A 20,926-nucleotide genomic window follows, 5' to 3' on the forward strand; every position below is an offset into this window, starting at 1 on the left:
CGGCATATGATTGGCACAAGTGGCGGCATATGATTGGCACAAGTGGCTGCGTTTGATTGGCACAAGTAGCTGCATATGATGGGCACAGTGGCTGCATATGATGGGCACAGTGGCTGCATTTGATGGGGCACAGTGGCTACATTTGATTGGCACAAGTGGCTGCATATATTGGGCACAGTGGCTGCGTTTGGCACAAGTAGCTGCATATGATGGGCACAGTGGCTGCATATGATGGGCACAGTGGCTGCATTTGATTGGCACAAGTGGCTGCATCTGATTGGCATAAGTGGCTGCACATGATGGGGCACAGCGGCTGCATATGATTGGCATAAGTGGTTGCATATGGTTGGCACAAGTGGCTGCGTTTGATTGGCACATGTGGCTGCATATGATGGGGCACAAGTGGCTGCGTTTGATTGGCACAGTGGCTACATATGATGGGTGGGTGAAGCTCTATGTTTTTCCTCAATCTCCACACACACACACACAGTGCTATTATGCATGGGGCCCGCCCCCTTCACCAGAGCAGGCTAGGGGCGGGGCGGGGTTGGATGCAGTGCAGCTCTATATTTTTTCTCGACCTCGGGTCCCACTACTATACAAAGTGCTATCAAGTGGGCTCGCCCCCCTTCTTCAGGGCAGGATAGGGGCAGGGCTGGAGGCGGTGCTGAAGATAATGTAATTAAAGCGGTAGTAAACCCGCTGACTTTTTTTTTTTTTTCCCTACACCTGTAAGGGAAAAGCCATAATAAGCTAGTATGCACCGCATACTAGCTCATTATGAGATACTTACCTTAGAACGAGGTGCCGGCATCTCACCCAGTCCACGCTGAGGGAGCTGACATTTCCGCTCGGCGTGTCTTCCGGGTATCGTGGCTCCGGCGCTGTGAGTGGCCAGAGCCACGATGTCGTCACTCCAGCACATGTGCGCGGGAGACTTCTTTCCCGCATCTGCTTTCAGCTGAGAATCCCCCACGCGCATGCGCCGCTGCAGTCAGCGGCTCATTGTGAGGGGAATATCTCCTAAACCGTACAGGTTTAGGAGATATTTTTTTTTTACCTACAGGAAACCCTTATTATAGGCTTACCTGTAGGTAAAAGTTTAAAAAATAAGTATACAACCACTTTAAGGTACTCGCACCGACTCCGCCCGCTCGCTCGAGTCTTACATTTTCCTCGACTGAAAAGGGGAGTCTGAGCATGCGCAGTGGAGGTCCGCGTTCAGCTGTGTTGCGACCTAGCCGCACAGGAAGTGACGCGGTCGAGATTCTGCATCCAGTTCAGGAACTTCGCCACGTCAGTCCAGCGCTGCCCTCCCCTTCCCGGTACACAGAGGTAGGTGGTGAGTGGTCGGTACAGGGAATGGTGTGGGTGTGTTCGCTGTGTGTGGTCAGTGAATGACGTGTCTGTGTTGTGTGCAGGGGGTGAAGGATGGAGACGCTCTTCCGAATCCCGTACACAGTGCTGGAATGTCCCAACCTGAAGCTGAAGAAGCCGTCCTGGCTCCATATGCCCTCAGCTATGACGGTGTACGCCGCGGTGGTGGTCTCCTACTTCCTCATCACTGGAGGTGAGTACAGCTACTGATCTCTGTACTTGTCATTCATCCTATGGGACACACTGCCATAATCATACCATGTACCTGGGCATAGTGGGAGACGAGAGAACCTGGGCTTTATACAGGGCTCAGTACAACACATGCTGCCATTGCCAAGCCCTGATTGAGATATATTGTATGTATTACAGGCATTTCTATAAAATGAATACTGTATATCTGTATGTATCCGATATCTTCTGCTCTTCCAGATGCTGCAAAGCACTAATAGGAGGTGACAATGACATGGATTCCATAACCAGTTATATGTGCTCTGATTGCAGCTCCTTCTATAATCTGGAACGTTACCTATAAATGTAGAATGTGCTCTGTTGTAGGCTTTTTATTGTTTTCTTTCCAGTCTGTTTGCAATCTCTTTGGCGATTTATACACTGAACTGCGGACGCACAGCTCAGCGGACAGCTGCAGCCTCTGTTGGGTGCCAGGATGAATCGTCTCCTGTGTGCATGCATGCCGCTTTTTCTATTAGTTTCAGTGGGAGGCTGCGTTTTTGGTGCCGTTTTTCAAAATGGCACCGAAGATGCAGCATGCAGGACTTTTGAAAATGCACCGCACCCACAGCGCAGTGGTGTTTAAAGTCCCATAGGATTTAAAGGGAAACATTTTTCTTGCAAGGAAAAACATATTAGTGTGAAAAGGGCCTTAGGAAAATCCAAAATGGGCGAGAGCCTTTCTTTCAGAGCAGTTGGTTAGGTGTTTCTTTTGTAGCGTTACCTACAGTCCTTGCTAACACCAATGTTTCAAGCTCCATGTATGCTTACACATTTACAAAATGCAACTTGTGGTGACTCTGGGGCCCCGATGATGTCATTACAAGCTGTGTAAAGTTGTGAATGACGTTGACCTTAACTTGCCACTTCTTTCCCTATTGATGGACGGTGTGGAACGCAGAGACATGTATTGGCAGTCACGTTGTGATGGTAAATGGCATGCAGCCCTGAAGTGAAGTACAAGATCAAATCACTTGACTTTTATTTGGAAGCAGACAGTAAAGTATTTAAAATAGAAATAAAGTCAAAACTTTTTTTCATTATGGATAGAGTAAGAGGGGGCTATAACCCCTCTGTTTTTTGCCATCTGTGTCCCATTGTGGAGATTTCTCTTCACTTTCTGTCCCGTAGTAAAAGCAGGAAGTGACAGCGATTTCCCCCCCAAAAAGTGAGAGACTCCCTGGTTGACGCCAGAATCAGCATTCCCCCATTAGAAGGTGCGTTTTCTGGTAACAACCCTAAATTTGGGATTTCTTTCACATTAATAAAGAGGGGGCACAGACAGAAATAAAAGCCTGACAGGTGCTCTAATTACTCTCCACTCTATCCATACTTTAGAGTAAGTTTAAAGTGTTTACTGTTTGGTCTTCGATGTACTAATAGCACACAGCTCTGTCAGTGTTTGTGTGTCTGGAGTTCAGCTTTAATATTTGGATATGTGAAGTGTTTTTTTATGGTAAGAGTTGTGAAAACATGGAATAGTTTTTCAAATAAATTGGCATTAAAATAATTAATAGTTTGAAAAAGTATATAACTATGTAAAAGTACAAACTATAAACTTTTAATAAAAAAAAAAAAATGGATGGATGTTGTTTCAGGGAGTTTATCCCATTGACTTTGAGGGTCAGGAGCTTTCTTCACTACAAGAGCAGATGGGACCAAACTTTATAAGGCTTTTTTGCTTGGATCGACTACAGGTTAAAGGTTCAGAGGATGCAAGATTGTTTTATCTTTTCTTTTTAGTGTGTGTGTTTTTTTTTTTTTCCCATTTTGATTGTGTAAGATGTTCTCTCTATTCAGTTAGGAATATGAATATAAATATAAATATATATATATTTTGTTTTTTTTGTTTTTTTACATTGTTTTTTTTTTCTTCCTTATCTTTGTGTCTGTGCACCTATAGGGATCATTTATGATGTCATTGTGGAGCCACCTAGTGTCGGATCCATGACAGATGAACATGGACACCAAAGACCGGTAGCTTTCCTGGCCTACAGGTGAGAGAGCACAAGATGTGTAAACCTTTTTAACTTGGCTTCTGGTTATCTTTTTAACCACTTGCCAACCGCGCTATAGCTGAATGACCGCTACAGCGTAATCGTCCAGTTCGGATCGGACACGCTTTGTGATTGCTGTGTCCTTCAGACACAGCTGATCACAGAGGTAGAGGGCCAATCACAGCGGCACTTTACCATGTGATCAGCTATGTCCAATCACATGTAAACAAATGCCGGTTATCTGCATTTCCTTTCCTCAGCGCTGTCACTGTCTGAGGAAAGGAAAGCCTATGACCAGTTATCCTGTGACAGGGGACATTTACGGTGCCCTGATCTTCAGTGCCCATCTGTGCCACCTGATCAGTGCAGCCTCATCAGCACACATTAATGAAGAAGAAAAGTTACTTTTTTGCAACATTTTATAACCAAAACAAAGAAAAGGTTTTTTTTTTTTGTTTTTTTTGTTTTTTTTCAAATCATTCAGTTTTTTTTTTTTTCTTGTTTAGCAAAAAAATAAAAAAAACCCAGTGGTGATTAAATACCACCAAAAGAAAGATCTACCTGTCTCAAAAAAATGATAAAGATTTCAGATGGATACAGTGTTGCTAGACCGCGCAATTGTCATTCAATATGCGACAGCGCTAAAAATTGGCCTGGACAGGAAGGGGGTGGAAGTATCCAGTAGGCAAGTGGTTAAAGGATAAGTTCACCTTTTGTAACAGATTACACCCTGAATATGGGTGTAACATGTTACAAATCCACACCACCCCCCCATCCCCGCAAAAAGCTGTGTTTTTTGTTTTTTTGTTTTTTTTGTTTTTTTTTTTACGTGAAGTTATCCTTTAAAGGGCAATGTCAGCAGTTGGGAATGCCTGGAGCAAGAGGAGGAGAGTGGGTACTGCATTACTCTTCATGCCCCCTAAGTCTTTATTGATGTTGGTTTTTCTGACCCGCAGTGGATAAAGCCCATGAGTACCACAAGATATGGCTCAGTCAATCTACATAGAGTAAAAAAACATTTTTTGAATCTATACTTTCCAAACTCTGTTCCAGGAAACCATGCTTGTTAGAGTTTCCTGATTAATTTTTTATTTATTTAGTAAATTTATATTCTGAAAACAAATGTAAAGCAAGGCCAAATTTACTTCATTTACAGTACACATCCTAAGTGGCCTTGTCGCTGCAGCTGGAAAAAAAAAAAAAAAAACGGATAGAACATTAGACACCCTGTGGCCTGCAGCCTTCTTTACTTCAGAGGACACTCTTACTGGCCTCCACTAGAAGGCACTTTTGAAGATAGTATAGGGACTGTAATAAAATGAGCAGCTGACTTTTGCGGGGGCAAAAAGTGAATCCTCCACATTACAGGGGTAAAATCATATCTGAGATGCTACAGCTTCTAGTGACCTTTTTTTTTTTTTCCCAGGCTGCCCAAGCAAGGCCACCTACATAATGGGCCACCTACATAATGTGCAGTTATTCATTTAGTTATTAAATTTAATTCTTGCATACATTAAATGTTGCTCTATGTATAATGAAACCAAATATTGGGTGCCTTATTGTAAAATATGGAAAATAATGCAAACTATACAAGATTGTAGTTTTCCAGGATGTCTTTGTACTTCCATCTACACAGAGTGGAAGGAATATCGTAGGCATCATTTCCAATTTCCACTGGTAATTTTCATAGACAATCCTGTCAACACAAAGTAAATATTGTCTCCATCTACTCATGGTAGGTGCTTGCTGTGCTAATATGGGTCCCCAACCTAAATTTGGAGTAGATATTACAATTTGACCATCTGCCACAGTAGCCATTTCTAATTTGTCAGAATGACCTCAGTGACCAATATTTTATATTTGAATGTTGAACATCAGGGATAGTTTACAGAGATTTAAATATACAGGTATGATGCCAATTACAACACATTTAACTGTCCGTCCACTGAATCCAGATGCTTGGCACATTGATCAAAAATGTACATACTCTGCCTAACTACTGCAACACCTTAAATTAACCAGTTCTTAGTACATGGCCAATGTGACAGGTTCACGTCACCCCCACTGTGTATTTATTTATTTGTTTTGTTTTTAAGGCTAAATTCATCTTTTGTAACATGTTGCACATATATTCAGGGTATAACCTGTTACAAATGTACTGCCAACCAATCGCCCCCCCCCCCCCCCCCCGGTTGCTTGCCAGCCTCAAGCTATGTTTGTACTTTATAAGATTAAAAGTGTTAGCGCTTGTTGGAGATGCCTTGTGTTTTTATAATTTTACATCACAATAATTATTGTAGAGGCTTTTCAAGTAATTCCTGTAATGTATGCTTCGGTATGAGTGGTATAATATATTGCACTTTATTGCTTTAGGAAAATTGTGTATACATTTTATATTTGTAATGTCTCCACAGAGTGAACGGTCAGTATATCATGGAAGGACTGGCATCAAGCTTCCTTTTTACCATGGGAGGTTTAGGATTCATTATCCTGGATCGATCCAATGCACCAAATATTCCAAAGCTGAACAGATTTTTGCTGCTTTTTATTGGATTTGTTTGTGTTCTGCTCAGCTTCTTCATGGCGAGAGTCTTCATGAGAATGAAGTTGCCGTAAGTTTTCAGCTACGTGCATCATGTTACCATACAATGAATGTCCTCTGAGTCTGTTTACCGTTTTCTGTCATTTCATGCCCACGATTAAAATAATTTGTTACCATTCTAAAGGCCGGCTAATAGAGCATGTTTTTCAGTTCTTTTCACGGGTAAGATATAAAGTACACTGTACTAAAGTACACCAACGCACCTTCAGTGTCACTTACAATTCTACTTCCTCCACTCCTCTTCCCTTCTCTATCGGGGATCACCCAAGATTCTGTTCTTGGACCTCTTTTATTTTCAATCTACACCTCTTCCCTGGGTCAGCTGATAGCCTCTCACGGCTTTCAATATCATTTCTATGCTGATGACACACAAATCTATCTCTCCACCCCTCAACTTACTCCATCAGTCTCCTCACGCATCACTAACTTACTAACCGACATATCTGTATGGATGTCACACCACTTCCTCAAACTCAACTTGTCCAAAACCGAGCTTATAATATTTCCTCCCCCACGTTCCTCTTCCCCCCGACTTCTCTGTCAAGAGCTATGGCAAAACCATCCACCCGTCCCCACATGTCAGGGTACTAGGTGTTATCCTGGATTCTGAACTCTCCTTTCAGCCCCACATCCAATCACTCTCCAAAGCTTGCCGCCTCAGTCCTGAGTGCGAAACGCGTCAGCCAACCTGTACTTTCTGCATGATAGTCTTGTTATTTTGATGATCCCATTTTTTCAATAAAGTGAAGTTTTTTTGACTACATCCGGTGTGCGGCTTCCAAATCTTCTCCTCCATTCAAGCCTACTTTGCCTAGCATTCAGCCAGCACCTGGAGCTCTTCTGCTCTGAAATTTCTACTTACACCTGGGTCAGTGTCAGCCTGAGCGGTGGAAACACCCTCTTTGCTTGTCTGCATCTAAACATCTCTAAACTACGTCCCTTTCTAACCAATGAAACCACAAAGCTCCTGATTCACTCCCTGGTTATCTCTCGCCTTGACTACTGCAACTCACTCCTCATTGGCTTACCTTTAAACAGACTATCCCCCCTTCAGTCCATCATGAATGCTGCTGCCAGACTCATCCACCTTACAAACCGCTCAGTGTCTGCTACCCCTCTCTGCCAATCCCTCCATTGGCTACCACTCGCCCAACGAATTAAATTCAAAATACTAACAATAAGTTACAAAGCCATCCACAACTCTGCCCCCAGCTACATCACTAACCTAGTCTCAAAATACCAACCTAATCGCCATCTCCGTTCCTCCCAAGACCTCCTGCTCTCTAGCTCCCTCATCACCTCCTCCCATATCCGCCTCCAGGACTTCTCCCGAGCCTCGCCCATCCTCTGGAATTCCCTACCCCAATCTGTCAGACTGTCTCCAACTTTATCCACTTTTAGGCGATCCCTGAAAACTTTCCTCTTCAGAGAAGCCTATCCTGCCTCCATCTAACAACTGCACTATTTTCTCCATTAGCTCATCCCCCACAGCTATTACCCTTTTGTATCACTTGACCCTCCCTCCTAGATTGTAAGCTCTAATGAGCAGGGCCCTCTGATTCCTCCTGTATTGAATTGTATTGTACTTGTACTGTCTGCCCTAATGTTGTAAAGCGCTGCGCAAACTGTCGGCGCTATATAAATCCTGTATCATCATAATAATAATAATAATAATACACGGTCATGGCCCTAATTTGTCAATGTGCCTCAGATACTGGTTGTCTGCTTGTCCCAGTGAGATTCAGATTTCCATTCTCTGAAAGTTAGCTTAGCCAAAGTGCTTTCTTTTTAGTCAGTCTGCCCATCACTGGGTGCAGCAATAGGAAGCCTCGTGAAGCAGAAACAGTCAACTTTTGTTTTTCTTATAAACAAGTACATGTGCTTCTGTTTGAAAGCATACACTGTGAGCAGGTGCTGACCGGCTCGCGTACATATACTGCAGCACAATGGCACCGCTGCACGAAACCCCGTACAGGTATTGGGTTCCTTTAAGAGCCACAAGGGTGCACGCGCCCGCTACACGGCAGGGGACCCAATGCACGAGCGTCAGCACGGGTTGTGTGTGTGTGTGTAAACTAACAAATCCCTGTGCAGGAGAACGTATCGTTTGTTCCTAGTTAGCAGGAACAGCAAAATGTCTCCTCTCCTACTTAGTCCCATCCCCATACAGTTAGAACACACTGAGGGAATACACACTTAACCCCTTGATCGCCCCCAAGTGTTAACCCCTTCCCTATCGGTGAGATTTACACAGTAATCTGTGCATTTTTATAATACTGTATAAATGTCAATGATCCCAAAAATGTATCAAGTGTCCGATCTGTCCACCGAAATACCGCTAAAAATCGCAGATCACCGCCATTACTAGTTAAAAAAAAAAAATTAAATAAAAATGCCATAAATCTTTTCCATAGTTTGTAGACGCTATAACTTTTGCGCAAACCAATCAATATACGCTTATTGTGATTTTGTTTTTTTGACTGAAGAAATTTGTGTTTTTAAAAACATTTTTGGGGATATTTTATTATAGCAAAATAAAAAATATTTTATTTTTTTTTAAATTGTCTTTTTTTTTTTTTTTTTTTTTTTGTGTATAGCGCAAAAAATAAAGTACCAAAAGCTCTATTTGTGGAAAAAAGAATGCAAATTTTGTTTGGGTACAGCATTGCATGACCACGCAATTACCAGTTAAAGCAACGCAGTGCCAAATTGTAAAAAAGTGCTCTGGTGAGGAAGGGTTTAAAACCTTCTGGGGCTGAAGTGGTTAAAAGGATCCTGGCCTTCAAGATACAAAGCTTTCCTGTTGTGTTTTAATAGGCAAAAACTGAGTTGTTTGAAAATTATGTATGTAAGTTTTTGCATATTTGATTTAATCAGAAGGTGCCTTGATAGCAAAATGTTTAACAAGGATGCATTAAGCACCTTTCAATCATAATAAATACTGTCACCGCCTTGCTTTGTATGTCTTTAATGCATATTTATCACATGCTTATTCTGGGTCATTAACACAATAAGTAAAGCCATAGCTAATTTTCCTAAACATTATTAGTTTTTAGCTCCAAGGCAGGCTTTTGGAACATGAAAGGTTCTTACTTGGTTTATGTACAATCAAACTTAATTTGTATAAGAGCAGTGAATAGCACAGACTTGCAAAGCTTTTCACCAAGATTTAGGCAGCTTTTTAAAGTTTCTAAGCACTTTCAGCCCCAGTTTTAGGATGTAAAACACAGATCTAAATGGAACAGCTCGCTGTCACTTTACACACGCCTCTACCAGGCTTTAGTCAAGTTAGATGAAGCTTGACTTAATCTAATCTTAACCGCTTCAGCCCCAGAAGATTTTACCTCCTTCCTGACCAGAGCACTTTTTGCGATTTGGCACTGCTTCGCTTTAACTGACAATTGCGAAGTTGTACCCAAACAAAATTGACGTCCTCTTTTTTTTTTTTTTTTTTTTTTTTTTATCCCACAAATAGAGCTTTCTTTCGGTGGTATTTGATCGCCTCTGCGGTTTTTATTTGTTGCCCTATAAAACAAAGAGCGACAATTTTGAAAAAAACTATTTTTTACTTTTTACTATAATAAATATCCCCCAAAAATATATAAAAAAACTTTTTATTTTCCTCAGTTTAGGCCGATTTGTATTCTTCGACATATTTTTGGTAAAAAAAAAAAAATCGCAATAAGCGTATATTGATTGGTTTGCTCAAAAGTTATATCGTCTATAAAATAGGGGATAGTTTTATGGCTTTTTTATTATTGGCTTTTTTTTTTTTTACTAGTAATGGCGGCGACTTATTGGGACTGCAACATTATGGTGGACACGTCAGACAATTTTGACACATTTTTGGGACCATTGGCATTTTTACAGCGATCAATGCTATAAAATTGCATTGATTACTGTAAAAATGTCACTGTCAGTGAAGGGGTTAACCACTAAGGGGCAGTGAAGGGGTTAAGTGTGTCCTAGTACGTGTTCTAACTGAAGGGGGGATGGGACTGTGCAGGGATGATGACAGATCGTCTGTTCATACTCTGTATGAACAGACGATCTGTCTGTTCTCCCCTCAGAGAACCGGAAACTGTGTTTACACACACACAGATCCCAGTTCTCCATGTGCCCCGAGCGATCGCGGGAGCCCAGCGGTGATCGCAACCGCCAGACACTCGCATCGGCTCAATGGCGAGCGGGGGGCGCACGCGCCCCTTAGTGGCCGCCTGTTACCGACGTAACATAGCGGCCATTCGCGCAGCCGAGCCATGTTACCACAGTACAACTGCGGCGGCTGGTCGGCATGCAGTTAAACGAGTACTGAAGCCTGCTGGTAGATTGCTTAAAGGAAGCACTCGTATAAGGATTTGTGCTTAGCAGCTCTAAACCAGACCTGAAGGTTGAAGTCTTCAAAAGTAATGTTTGAAGCTGGCTTAAAGATCTGCAAATGCTTGGTTAAAACTTGTACTGTGCACAATGCTCTTATATAAGTCAAAGCCCCTGTAACCAAGGCCTTGAGAGTATTTGTAATGGATGGAAGTTTTGCTTCTGTATATTAAAACATGTTCGTTCACCTTTACCAAAAGAATATTGCCTATACAGATAAGGGGTGTCTGTAGATGAAAACAAGCTGTGCAGCTTTAAAGAGGTTGTAAACCCCAATGTTAAAAAAAAAGAAAACAAACCTGTAAGACAAAGGCATTATGAGCTGGTGTGCATCACATCATTATGAAATACTTGCCTTAGAACAAAGCCCTGCAGTGGTGCCATGACACAGCTGACATCCTTCCTGGTGTTTCTCTGGCATTGTGATTGGCTTGAGCCGCAATAACATCACTCCTGCGCATGTGCGCGGGAGCTGCCGGTCAGGGCACGGGCCCTGCAGAAATAGCACGGGCGAATGTTTAAGAGCGTATGTGACGATGACATAATAGCTGGTGTATACAGTAAGTATCTCCTAAACGGTGCAAGTTTACTAGATATTTACAGTACCTACAGGTACGCCTTATTATAGGCTTACCGATAGGTAAAAACAAAATAGGGCAGTTTACTTCCTCCTTAACTATAGTTGACTAATGCCCTTGAATAGGTGTAGGCCATTTATATACCTCCTGAAGCCTGACTGGAATACTCTGTCAGAACGTTGCTAAGCGAGGCCTAGTCATTACTGTTTACCTTCCTCATTACAGGAGGAAGTTGTTTCTCTGATTCAAACCCCCTCTCTTGCTTTCTCCTGATGCAGTAGATCTGAGCTCAGCTTTGTTTGAGAGCTCACTCGCTTTGGTTGAGTTGAGCAGTAATGGCAAAGCCTTTCTTGGCAATGTCCTAGGAGTTTTACAGTCAGGCTTCAGAAGGTATGTAAATGACCTACACCTATAGCAAGACCATTATTCAACTTTAGGTAAAGCTGCACAGTTTGTTTTTTATTTTCGGTACCACTTATCTGCATAGGCATTTTTTTATAAAGGTGAACTAACCCTTAAATGAATATTATGTTGGTACGTCATAGACTCACATTCTAGGTGTGCAGTGAGTTTTGCTTGCAAACTCTTAGCTTCACGTTTACACACTCTAATGATGCAAGAATATTTGTTTTTTTTTTTTTCTTACAGAGGATACTTGATGAGCTGAAGACGCCTATCATCCATACTTTGCAGTTTTTATAGCAGTAATGATTGGAAGGAATGCAACGTCCATACTGTAAAAAGATGTAGAAATTGTGTGCAAGTGGCAAGAAAAGAACTAAGGGTTACCGACCGCAAACTATTTTTGTAATTTTTTTTTTTTTTTTTTTTCACTGCATTCTATCCTTATTTCGTTCAGAATAAAACATTCTGTTTTGGTAGTTTGATGTATTTCTGCATGCTTCTATAGTGTATTTGCGCAAAATGCATGATCTGTTCATGTAAATTATGTGGTTTCCAGAAACAGTGTGAGCCCATGTTCACACTGACGGGGGGTTGGAAAACCAGCATTTCAGTCTGACTTGGGGGTTGATTTGAGAGACGTGTGCGGGTTCACGCATAGATGTCTATTGAAATCGCCAAAAGTAGTGTAGGAACTACTTTTGGGAATCGGTGCGGCGTTGCACCGTTTCAGACTGTGCTGTGGCCTGCAGTAGACTCTGATTCAGCATGTGAATCTAGGCTGAAGGTGGTAATTAAACAGCAATTGAACCGTCCTTGTCAGTAAGTACGGTCAAGAATAACCAAGCTAGTGTTCAGACTTGAAGACAAAATTGTTGCAAAATGCATACTGGAACCCAGAAGAAACTTTATGGATAATTAAAGAAATTCTCCAGTTTATTCTTTTCTTCTTATCTGTGATTCTGTAGGGCATGCAGTCTACTCTATGTGATCTCTGCCTTAAAGCCTCGTACACAGGCCGAGAGACATCGGCTGATTAAAAAAAAACAGCTGACATTCGTCCAGTGTGTATGTCAGCTGGTCTGATAGAAGCCGAGGAGACCAGCAGCCAACCAGTCAATGGCTGAGAGCACTGACCAGAGTGTTCGGGGGGAGGTGTATGGTTTTCAGCCACACCCCTTGTCAAAATGCAACAGCTCAACAGGGAAGATTGCTTTACTAACATTGAATTCTTAGTACAGCGGCTCTGACTGGAGCTGTTAGTGTGTACTAGGCTTTAGTATTACAATATTTTTCATCTACAGCCTGGCTGGTTATGTTTACATCTCCTGTCATTCCCCCCCTCCCTAGTTCTTGCCCACTCTCCTTTTGTATTGCAGCCTCCCTCCCCTCCTTAACATATTGCCATCAGAGCAGCACATGCTGTGTAAGAATACGAAATGCATGGAAATGTAGTTTCAACAGAGGAACAAAAGTTACATAGTGGAGATAAGTTTGAGTATAATGGTCTCTCCTCCGTGTTTGGTCCTGTGTACTAAAAGAGGTCTCAACAAATCATGTGACCACCACTTTACAGCTTAAAAACAGAAAATTGTTTCATACCATAATTTTCTTTTCCTGTTGCCTATCCATGGCAGCATACCTGTGACAAGCACCACCTTGGCTCCTCCCTCAGGACCAGTGAATATTTTAAAAGAAAAGGATTAGTACACTCTCAGCATTCTACGTAATATAGCATACCGAGGGTGGGATTGTATGCTGCCATTGATAGGCACCAGGAAAAGCAAATTACGGTAAGTATGAAACCATTTTCTGTTGCCTCCATGGCAGCATACCTGTGACAAATAACTAGCTGAAATGGGTGGGATGATGCATAGTAAAAGATTTTTTTTTTTTTAAATTTAAAATAGGCAAATTCTGGCCTCATAGCCTGTCTGCCAGTTTCTACAGATGAGAAAGCTGCCGGGTCTACTCTGTAACGTTTCATAAACACATGTTGCGATGACATGTTGCTACCCTATAGATCATTTTGATGGATACGTCTGCTCTGGCAGTCCGAGAAGCAGAAAACAACCAGGTGGCATACAGCCCAACTGAAGAGGGGGTTCCAGCCCCCTATCCCTGTTCACCTCCTTAACCAACTTGGTTATCCATGAAACTATTGTACTAGAGCAGGGATCTGCAAACTATGGCTCCCCAGCTGCCGCAAAACCACATGTCCCATAAGGTATTGTAAAGCTCTGATATTCACAGACATGCTTGGGAAAGTTGGATACTGAAGTTCCGGAATGGCTGGAGGGCCTGAGATGATGCTTCTTTGCCCCTGTCTTTCTTTTTTGGAGTATTACAAATAGGTTAGATGAAAGTCTGAAGGGAGTTGTGGCTTGAAGATAGTGTCTTAGTACCGAAGTAATATTGTCTTTGTGAAGAAGGTCAAAATTGGATCTGAAAAGATTGGCAGGGCCCAAGGCACAGAGATAATAGAGGAAGAGGAGAACTTAGGGATGAATCCATGTACCATTCTAAGTTCCACTCTATCCGAGTACAAAAAAAATAATACTATTGTCTTCTGATCCCAGAGCCTGAAGTTCTGATACTCCCCAGCCCGATGCCATCGCCACAAAGAAAAATAGTTTCCAAGTGAGATTCCACAAGGATGCTCAATCAGATTGGGGAAAAGGCTGTTTGGATAAGGGCTCCAGAGTGATGGATAGATCCCAAGTGAGAAAGATTTGTTTTAATGGGTGGGCTTATCTTCTTGACTGTCTTGAAGAATTTGATTATTTAAGGATCTTCGGCCCATCTCTTGTCACAGCAGAGATTGCCACCAGCTGCAACTTTTAGATTGCTTAATCCTAAATCAAGGTCTGCTTGCAGTAAGTCAAGGAGTTGGGAGGAAGAGAGTACATCAGGATTGAAGTTTTGCTGTTCGCGAAAGATCTAAACTTATTCCAAACCTTGTCACACATATTGTTCCTTGAAGGCTCCTGTGCTTTGAGCAGAGTTGAAACAACTGTGGAGGAACAGCCTAATGATTAACCGCTTCAGCCCCCGGATCATTTGGCTGGCCAAAGACCAGAGCACTTTTTGATTCGGCACTGCGTCGCTTTAACTGACAATTGCGCGTCATGCGACGTGGCTCCCAAACAAAATAGAAATTTTTTGTCCCCACAAATAGAGCTTTCTTTTGGTGGTATTTGATCACATCTGCGGTTTTTATTTTTTTGCTTTTGGAAAAAACGCATTTTTTACTTTTTGCTATAATAAATATCCCCAAAAAATATATAATTTTTTTCCCTCAGTTTAGGCCAATACATATTCTTCTACATATTTTTGGTAAAAAAAAATCACAATAAGCGTATATTGATTTGTTTGCGCAAAAGTTATGGCGTCTACAAAATAGGAGATAGTTTTATGGCATTTTTATTATATTTTTTTTTTTTTCTCGTTCAATATTTTTTATTGAAATTTTGCAAAGAAAAAGATACATTGACATATCAGACATAAAAAGACTCCTCGCTGACCAGAGCGGCCAGAAGAGGTGAAATCAGAAAACTTACAAGTTATGTATTACAGTGGTAATATAGCATTAACCACTTGACGACCGCCTCACGCTGATGTACGTCAGCAGAATGGCACGGGCAGGCAAAATCACGTACCTGGTACGTGATTGCCTTCCCGCGGGCGGGGGGTCCGATTGGACCCCCCCCCCCCGGTGCCTGAGGCGGTCGCCGTTGGTCTGGCAGCGATCAGAGATGAGGGGAGGCCATCCGATCGTGGCCCCCCCCTCGCGATCGCTCCCAGCCAATGAGAATCCTCCCCTGCCTGTGTGTAGTACACACAGGCAGAGGAAATGATGTCATCTCTCCTCGGCTCGGCAGTTTCCGTTCCGGCGCCGAGGAGAGAAGACTGTAATGTAAGTGCACAAACACACACAGTAGAACATGCCAGGCACACTTTACACCCCCGATCGCCCCCCGATCACCCCTCCCTGTAACACTGACACCAAGCAGTTTTTTTTTTTTTTCTGATTACTGCATGGTGTCAGTTTGTGACAGTTACTGTGTTAGGGCAGTTAGTATTAGCCCCCTTTAGGTCTAGGGTACCCCCTAATAAAGTTTTAACCCCTTGATCACCCCCTGTCGCCAGTGTCGCTAAGCAATCATTTTTCTGATTGCTGTATTAGTGTCGCTGGTGACGCTAGTTAGGGACGTAAATATTTAGGTTCGCCGTCAGCATTTTATAGCGACAGGGACCCCCATATACTATCTAATAAATGTTTTAACCCCTTGATTGCCCCCTAGTTAACCCTTTCACCACTGATCACCGTATAACCGTTACGGGTGACGCTGGTTAGTTCATTTATTTTTTATAGTGTCAGGGCACCCGCCATTTATTACCTAATAAAGGTTTAGCTCCCTGATCGCCCAGCGGTTATATGCGTCGCCCCAGGCAGCGTCAGATTAGTGCCAGTACCGCTAACACCCACGCACGCAGCATACGCCTCCCTTAGTGGTATAGTATCTGAACGGATCAATATCTGATCCGATCAGATCTATACTAGCGTCCCCAGCAGTTTAGGGTTCCCAAAAACGCAGTGTTAGGGGGATCAGCCCAGATACCTGCTAGCACCTGCGTTTTGCCCCTCCTCCCGGCCCAGCCCACCCAAGTGCAGTATCGATCGATCACTGTCACAAAACACTAAACGCATAACTGCAGCGTTCGCAGAGTCAGGCCTGATCCCTGCGAATCACTAACAGTTTTTTTGGTAGCGTTTTGGTGAACTGGCAAGCACCAGCCCCAAGCAGCGTCAGGTTAGCGCCAGTAGCGCCAACACCCGCGCACGCACCGTACACCTCCCTTAGTGGTATAGTATCTGAACGGATCAATATCTGATCCGATCAGATCTATACTAGCGTCCCCAGCTGTTTAGGGTTCCCAAAAACGCAGTGTTAGCGGGATCAGCCCAGATACCTGCTAGCACCTGCGTTTTGCCCCTCCGCCCGGCCCGTCCCAGCCCACCCAAGTGCAGTATCGATCGATCACTGTCACTTACTAAACGCATAACTGCAGCGTTCGCAGAGTCAGGCCTGATCCCTGCTATCGCTAACAGTTTTTTTTTGGTAGCGTTTTGGTGAATTGGCAAGCACCAGCCCCAAGCAGCGTCAGGTTAGCGCCAGTACCGCTAACACCCACGCATGCAGCATGTGCCTCCCTTAGTGGTATAGTATCTGAACGGATCAATATCTGATCCGATCAGACCTATCCCCAGCAGTTTAGGGTTCCCAAAAACGCAGTGTTAGCGGGATCAGCCCAGATACCTGCTAGGACCTGCGTTTTGCCCCTCCGCCCGGCCCAGCCCAGCCCAGCCCACCCCAACCAAGTGCAGTATCGATCGATCACTGTCACTTACAAAACACTAAACGCATAACTGCAGAGTCAGGCCTGATCCCTGCGATCGCTAACAGTTTTTTTTGGTAGCGTTTTGGTGAACTGGCAAGCACCAGTGGCCTAGTACACCCCGGTCGTAGTCAAATCAGCACTGCAGTAACACTTGGTGATGTGGCGAGTCCCATAAGTGCAGTTCAAGCTGGTGAGGGGGCAAGCACAAGTAGTGTCCCGCTGCCACCAAGAAGACAAACACAGGCCCATGGTGCCCATAGTGCCCTTCCTGCTGCATTCGCCAATCCTAATTGGGAACCCACCACTTCTGCAGCACCCGTACTTCCCCCATTCACATCCCCAACCAAATGCAGTCGGCTGCATGAGAGGCATTTTCTTTATGTCCTCCCGAGTACCCCTACGCAACGAACCCCCCCAAAAAAGATGTTGTGTCTACAGCAAGCACGGATATAGGCGTGACACCCGCTATTATTGTCCCTCCTGTCCTGACAATCCTGGTCTTTGCATTGGTGAATGTTTTGAACGCTACCATACACTAGTTGAGTATTAGCGTAGGGTACAGCATTGCACAGACTAGGCACACTTTCACAGGGTCTCCCAAGATGCCATCGCATTTTGAGAGACCCGAACCTGGAACCGGTTACAGTTATAAAAGTTACAGTTACAAAAACAGTGTAAAAAAAAAACACACACAAAAAAAAAAAAAAAAAATAGTTGTAGTTTTATTGTTCTCTCTCTATTGTTCTGCTCTTTTTTACTGTATTCTATTCTGCAATGTTTTATTGTTATTATGTTTTATCATGTTTGCTTTTCAGGTATGCAATTTTTTATACTTTACTGTTTACTGTGCTTTATTGTTAACCATTTTTTTGTCTTCAGGTACGCCATTCACGACTTTGAGTGGTTACACCAGAATGATGCCTGCAGGTTTAGGTATCATCTTGGTATCATTCTTTTCAGCCAGCGGTCGGCTTTCATGTAAAAGCAATCCTAGCGGCTAATTAGCCTCTAGACTGCTTTTACAAGCAGTGGGAGGTAATGCCCCCCCCCCATTGTCTTCCGTGTTTTTCTCTGGATCTCCTGTCTCAACAGGGAACCTGAGAATGCAGCCGGTGATTCAGCCAGCTGACCATAGAGCTGATCAGAGACCAGAGTGGCTCCAAATATTTCTATGGCCTAAGAAACCGGAAGCTACGAGCATTTTATGACTTAGATTTCGCCGGATGTAAACAGCGCCATTGGGAAATTGGGAAAGCATTTTATCACACCGATCTTGGTGTGGTCAGATGCTTTGAGGGCAGAGGAGAGATCTAGGGCCTAATAGACCCCAATTTTTTCAAAAAAGAGTACCTGTCACTACCTATTGCTATCATAGGGGATATTTACATTCCCTGAGATAACAATAAAAATGATTTAAAAAAAAAAAAATGAAAGGAACAGTTTAAAAATAAGATAAAAAATCAAAAAAATAATAAAGCACCCCTGTCCCCCCCTGCTCTCGCGCTAAGGCGAACGCAAGCGTCGGTCTGGCGTCAAATGTAAACAGCAATTGTACCATGCATGTGAGGTATCACCGCGAAGGTCAGATCGAGGGCAGTAATTTTAACAGTAGACCTCCTCTGTAAATCTAAAGTGGTAACCTGTAAAGGCTTTTAAAAATGTATTTATTTTGTTGCCACTGCACGTTTGTGCGCAATTTTAAAGCATGTCATGTTTGGTATCCATGTACTCGGCCTAAGATCATCTTTTTTATTTCATCAAACATTTGGGCAATATAGTGTGTTTTAGTGCATTAAAATTTTAAAAAGTGTGTTTTTTCCCCAAAAATCGCTGCGCAAATACTGTGTGAAAAAAAAAATGAAACACCCACCATTTTAATCTGTAGGGCATTTGCTTTAAAAAAATATATAATGTTTGGGGGTTCAAAGTAATTTTCTTGCAAAAAAAAAAATTTTTTTCATGTAAACAAAAAGTGTCAGAAAGGGCTTTGTCTTCAAGTGGTTAGAAGAGTGGGTGATGTGTGACATAAGCTTCTAAATGTTGTGCATAAAATGCCAGGACAGTTCAAAACCCCCCCAAATGCCCCCATTTTGGAAAGTAGACACTCCAAGCTATTTGCTGAGAGGCATGTCGAGTCCATGGAATATTTTATATTGTGACACAAGTTGCGGGAAAGAGACAAATTTTTTTTTGCACAAAGTTGTCACTAAATGATATATTGCTCAAACATGCCATGGGAATATGTGAAATTACACCCCAAAATACATTCTATTGCTTCTCCTGAGTACGGGGATACCACATGTGTGAGACTTTTTGGGAACCTAGCCGCGTACGGGACCCCAAAAACCAAGCACCGCCTTCAGGCTTTCTAAGTGCGTAAATTTTTGATTTCACTCTTCACTGCCTATCACAGTTTCGGAGGCCATGGAATGCCCAGGTGGCACAAACCCCCCCCCCCAAATGACCCCACCCTGTACCGCCCTGCCATTTTAGCACCTCAAGAAATGACATAGGCAGTCATAAACTAAAAGCTGTGTAAATTCCAGAAAATGTACCCTAGTTTGTAGACGCTATAACTTTTGCGCAAACCAATAAATATAAGCTTATTGACATTTTTTTTACGAAAGACGTGGCCGGATACATTTTGGCCTAAATGTATGACTAAAATTGAGTTTATTGGATTTTTTTTATAACAAAAAGTAGAAAATATCATTTTTTTTCAAAATTTTCGGTCTTTTTCCGTTTATAGCGCAAAAGATAAAAACGGCAGAGGTGATTAAATACCATCAAAAGAAAGCTCTATTTGTGGGAAGAAAAGGACGCAAATTTCGTTTGGGTACAGCATTGCATGACCGCGCAATTAGCAGTTAAAGCGACGCAGTGCCAAATTGGAAAAAGTCCTCTGGTCCTTATGCAGCATAATGGTCCGGGGCTGAAGTGGTTAAAGCACTGATAAGTCTGCAAAATGACACTGTATTTCTAAATAGGAACAATCCCTTCTTGAAACTGGGAAACTATAGCTCTCAAGATAGGAGCCAAGAGTAAAAAAAAGGAAAAAAAACCTTCAGAGGTAGTGAAATAACAACTAGGGATAACAGTATATCTCAGGATATAATTGTTTCCCATATGCAGACTTTCAACTATGTAAGACGTGTTAAGCAACGTAGAGTAGACACCCTTGAAAGATCTGACCCCCCCCCCCCTCGCCTGCCGCCCAGCCCAGCGGGTCATTCCAGCGTTCTGCCGCAGCGTGAGAGAAGTTTTGACAGGGACGTCCCCCAAAGCGAGCCCCCGAGAACCACACTCCACCCCAATGGAACATACTGTGGAGTGAGGTAGCTCGAAGACCACTCCCGGTAGGAAAACCCCGTCTAACACCCTTCGGCTCCCACTGGAGGACACTCCCGCCGGGAAGTTCCCCAGGCCGTGAGCTCCCTGTGAAGGGGCCGATAGTACCAATGTCTAGTTCGGATGACCAAAAGTGAGTGACTGTTCTCTGTGCTGGGTTATTCAACATACTTTTGAGGACAACCCGCTTGGGGCCCACGAGAAGGTATACACCCTGTAAATCCAGTATCTGGTAAAGATCGTAGGAAAGAAGAAGGGACAGAATAGAGAAAAGGAAGTGATTAAGGAGGTGGGGTATGAGGTAATGAAGTATGGACTCGCTGGACCGCCCCCTACTTCAGTAAGTGGCCTGGGTAAAGTGGAGCCCCGACATGTGTGGCCCAAGGTTCCCAGATCCCTTCAAAACGCTGAACCGTGTCTCGCAGTTTCGCCACTGTTTGTTTCTGTGACATGATCCATGAAATTTTCCGTTTGGCGGCCATGATGGACACCGTGGGAGTTTTCCAGGCTTTCGCCAATGTGATCTTGGCTCCCAAACACATAAAGAAGATGAGCTGTTGTGTGGACTTAGGTGTGTTGTGTACTCTGCGGTTTAGTAGGATGTATGTGGGATC

At 43.1% G+C, this 20,926-nt stretch overlaps 1 protein-coding gene across 3 annotated transcripts; it reads left to right on the plus strand.

Annotated features, from left to right (window-relative positions):
• The first annotated feature begins 1,188 nt into the window (after window positions 1-1,188).
• OSTC (oligosaccharyltransferase complex non-catalytic subunit) lies at window positions 1,189-12,498 on the plus strand. Of its 3 annotated transcripts, none has more exons than XM_073602197.1 (5): window positions 1,189-1,335; window positions 1,422-1,570; window positions 3,509-3,602; window positions 6,017-6,214; window positions 11,808-12,498. In XM_073602197.1, the coding sequence occupies exons 2-5, from the start codon at window positions 1,432-1,434 to the stop codon at window positions 11,824-11,826; spliced, it is 450 nt and encodes a 149-aa protein (XP_073458298.1). In that variant the 5' UTR covers window positions 1,189-1,335; window positions 1,422-1,431; the 3' UTR covers window positions 11,827-12,498. The 3 variants fall into 3 exon arrangements, with proteins under 3 accessions (XP_073458298.1, XP_073458316.1, XP_073458307.1); XM_073602215.1 differs by having other exon boundaries at window positions 1,268-1,342; XM_073602206.1 differs by having other exon boundaries at window positions 1,331-1,349.
• The last annotated feature ends 8,428 nt before the right edge of the window (window positions 12,499-20,926 follow it).

This window comes from Aquarana catesbeiana, linkage group LG01 (assembly GCF_042186555.1).
Source record: "Aquarana catesbeiana isolate 2022-GZ linkage group LG01, ASM4218655v1, whole genome shotgun sequence".
Classification (NCBI taxonomy): Eukaryota; Metazoa; Chordata; class Amphibia; order Anura; family Ranidae; genus Aquarana; species Aquarana catesbeiana.

Excerpts from the sequence above, each read along its gene's own strand:
- OSTC (XM_073602197.1), top strand. The coding sequence starts at position 1,432 with ATGGAGACGCTCTTCCGAATCCCGTACACAGTGCTGGAATGTCCCAAC. Across the intron at positions 1,571-3,508 it reads CTACTTCCTCATCACTGGAG|GGATCATTTATGATGTCATT; the intron begins GTGAGTACAGCT and ends GTGCACCTATAG. Across the intron at positions 3,603-6,016 it reads GTAGCTTTCCTGGCCTACAG|AGTGAACGGTCAGTATATCA; the intron begins GTGAGAGAGCAC and ends ATGTCTCCACAG.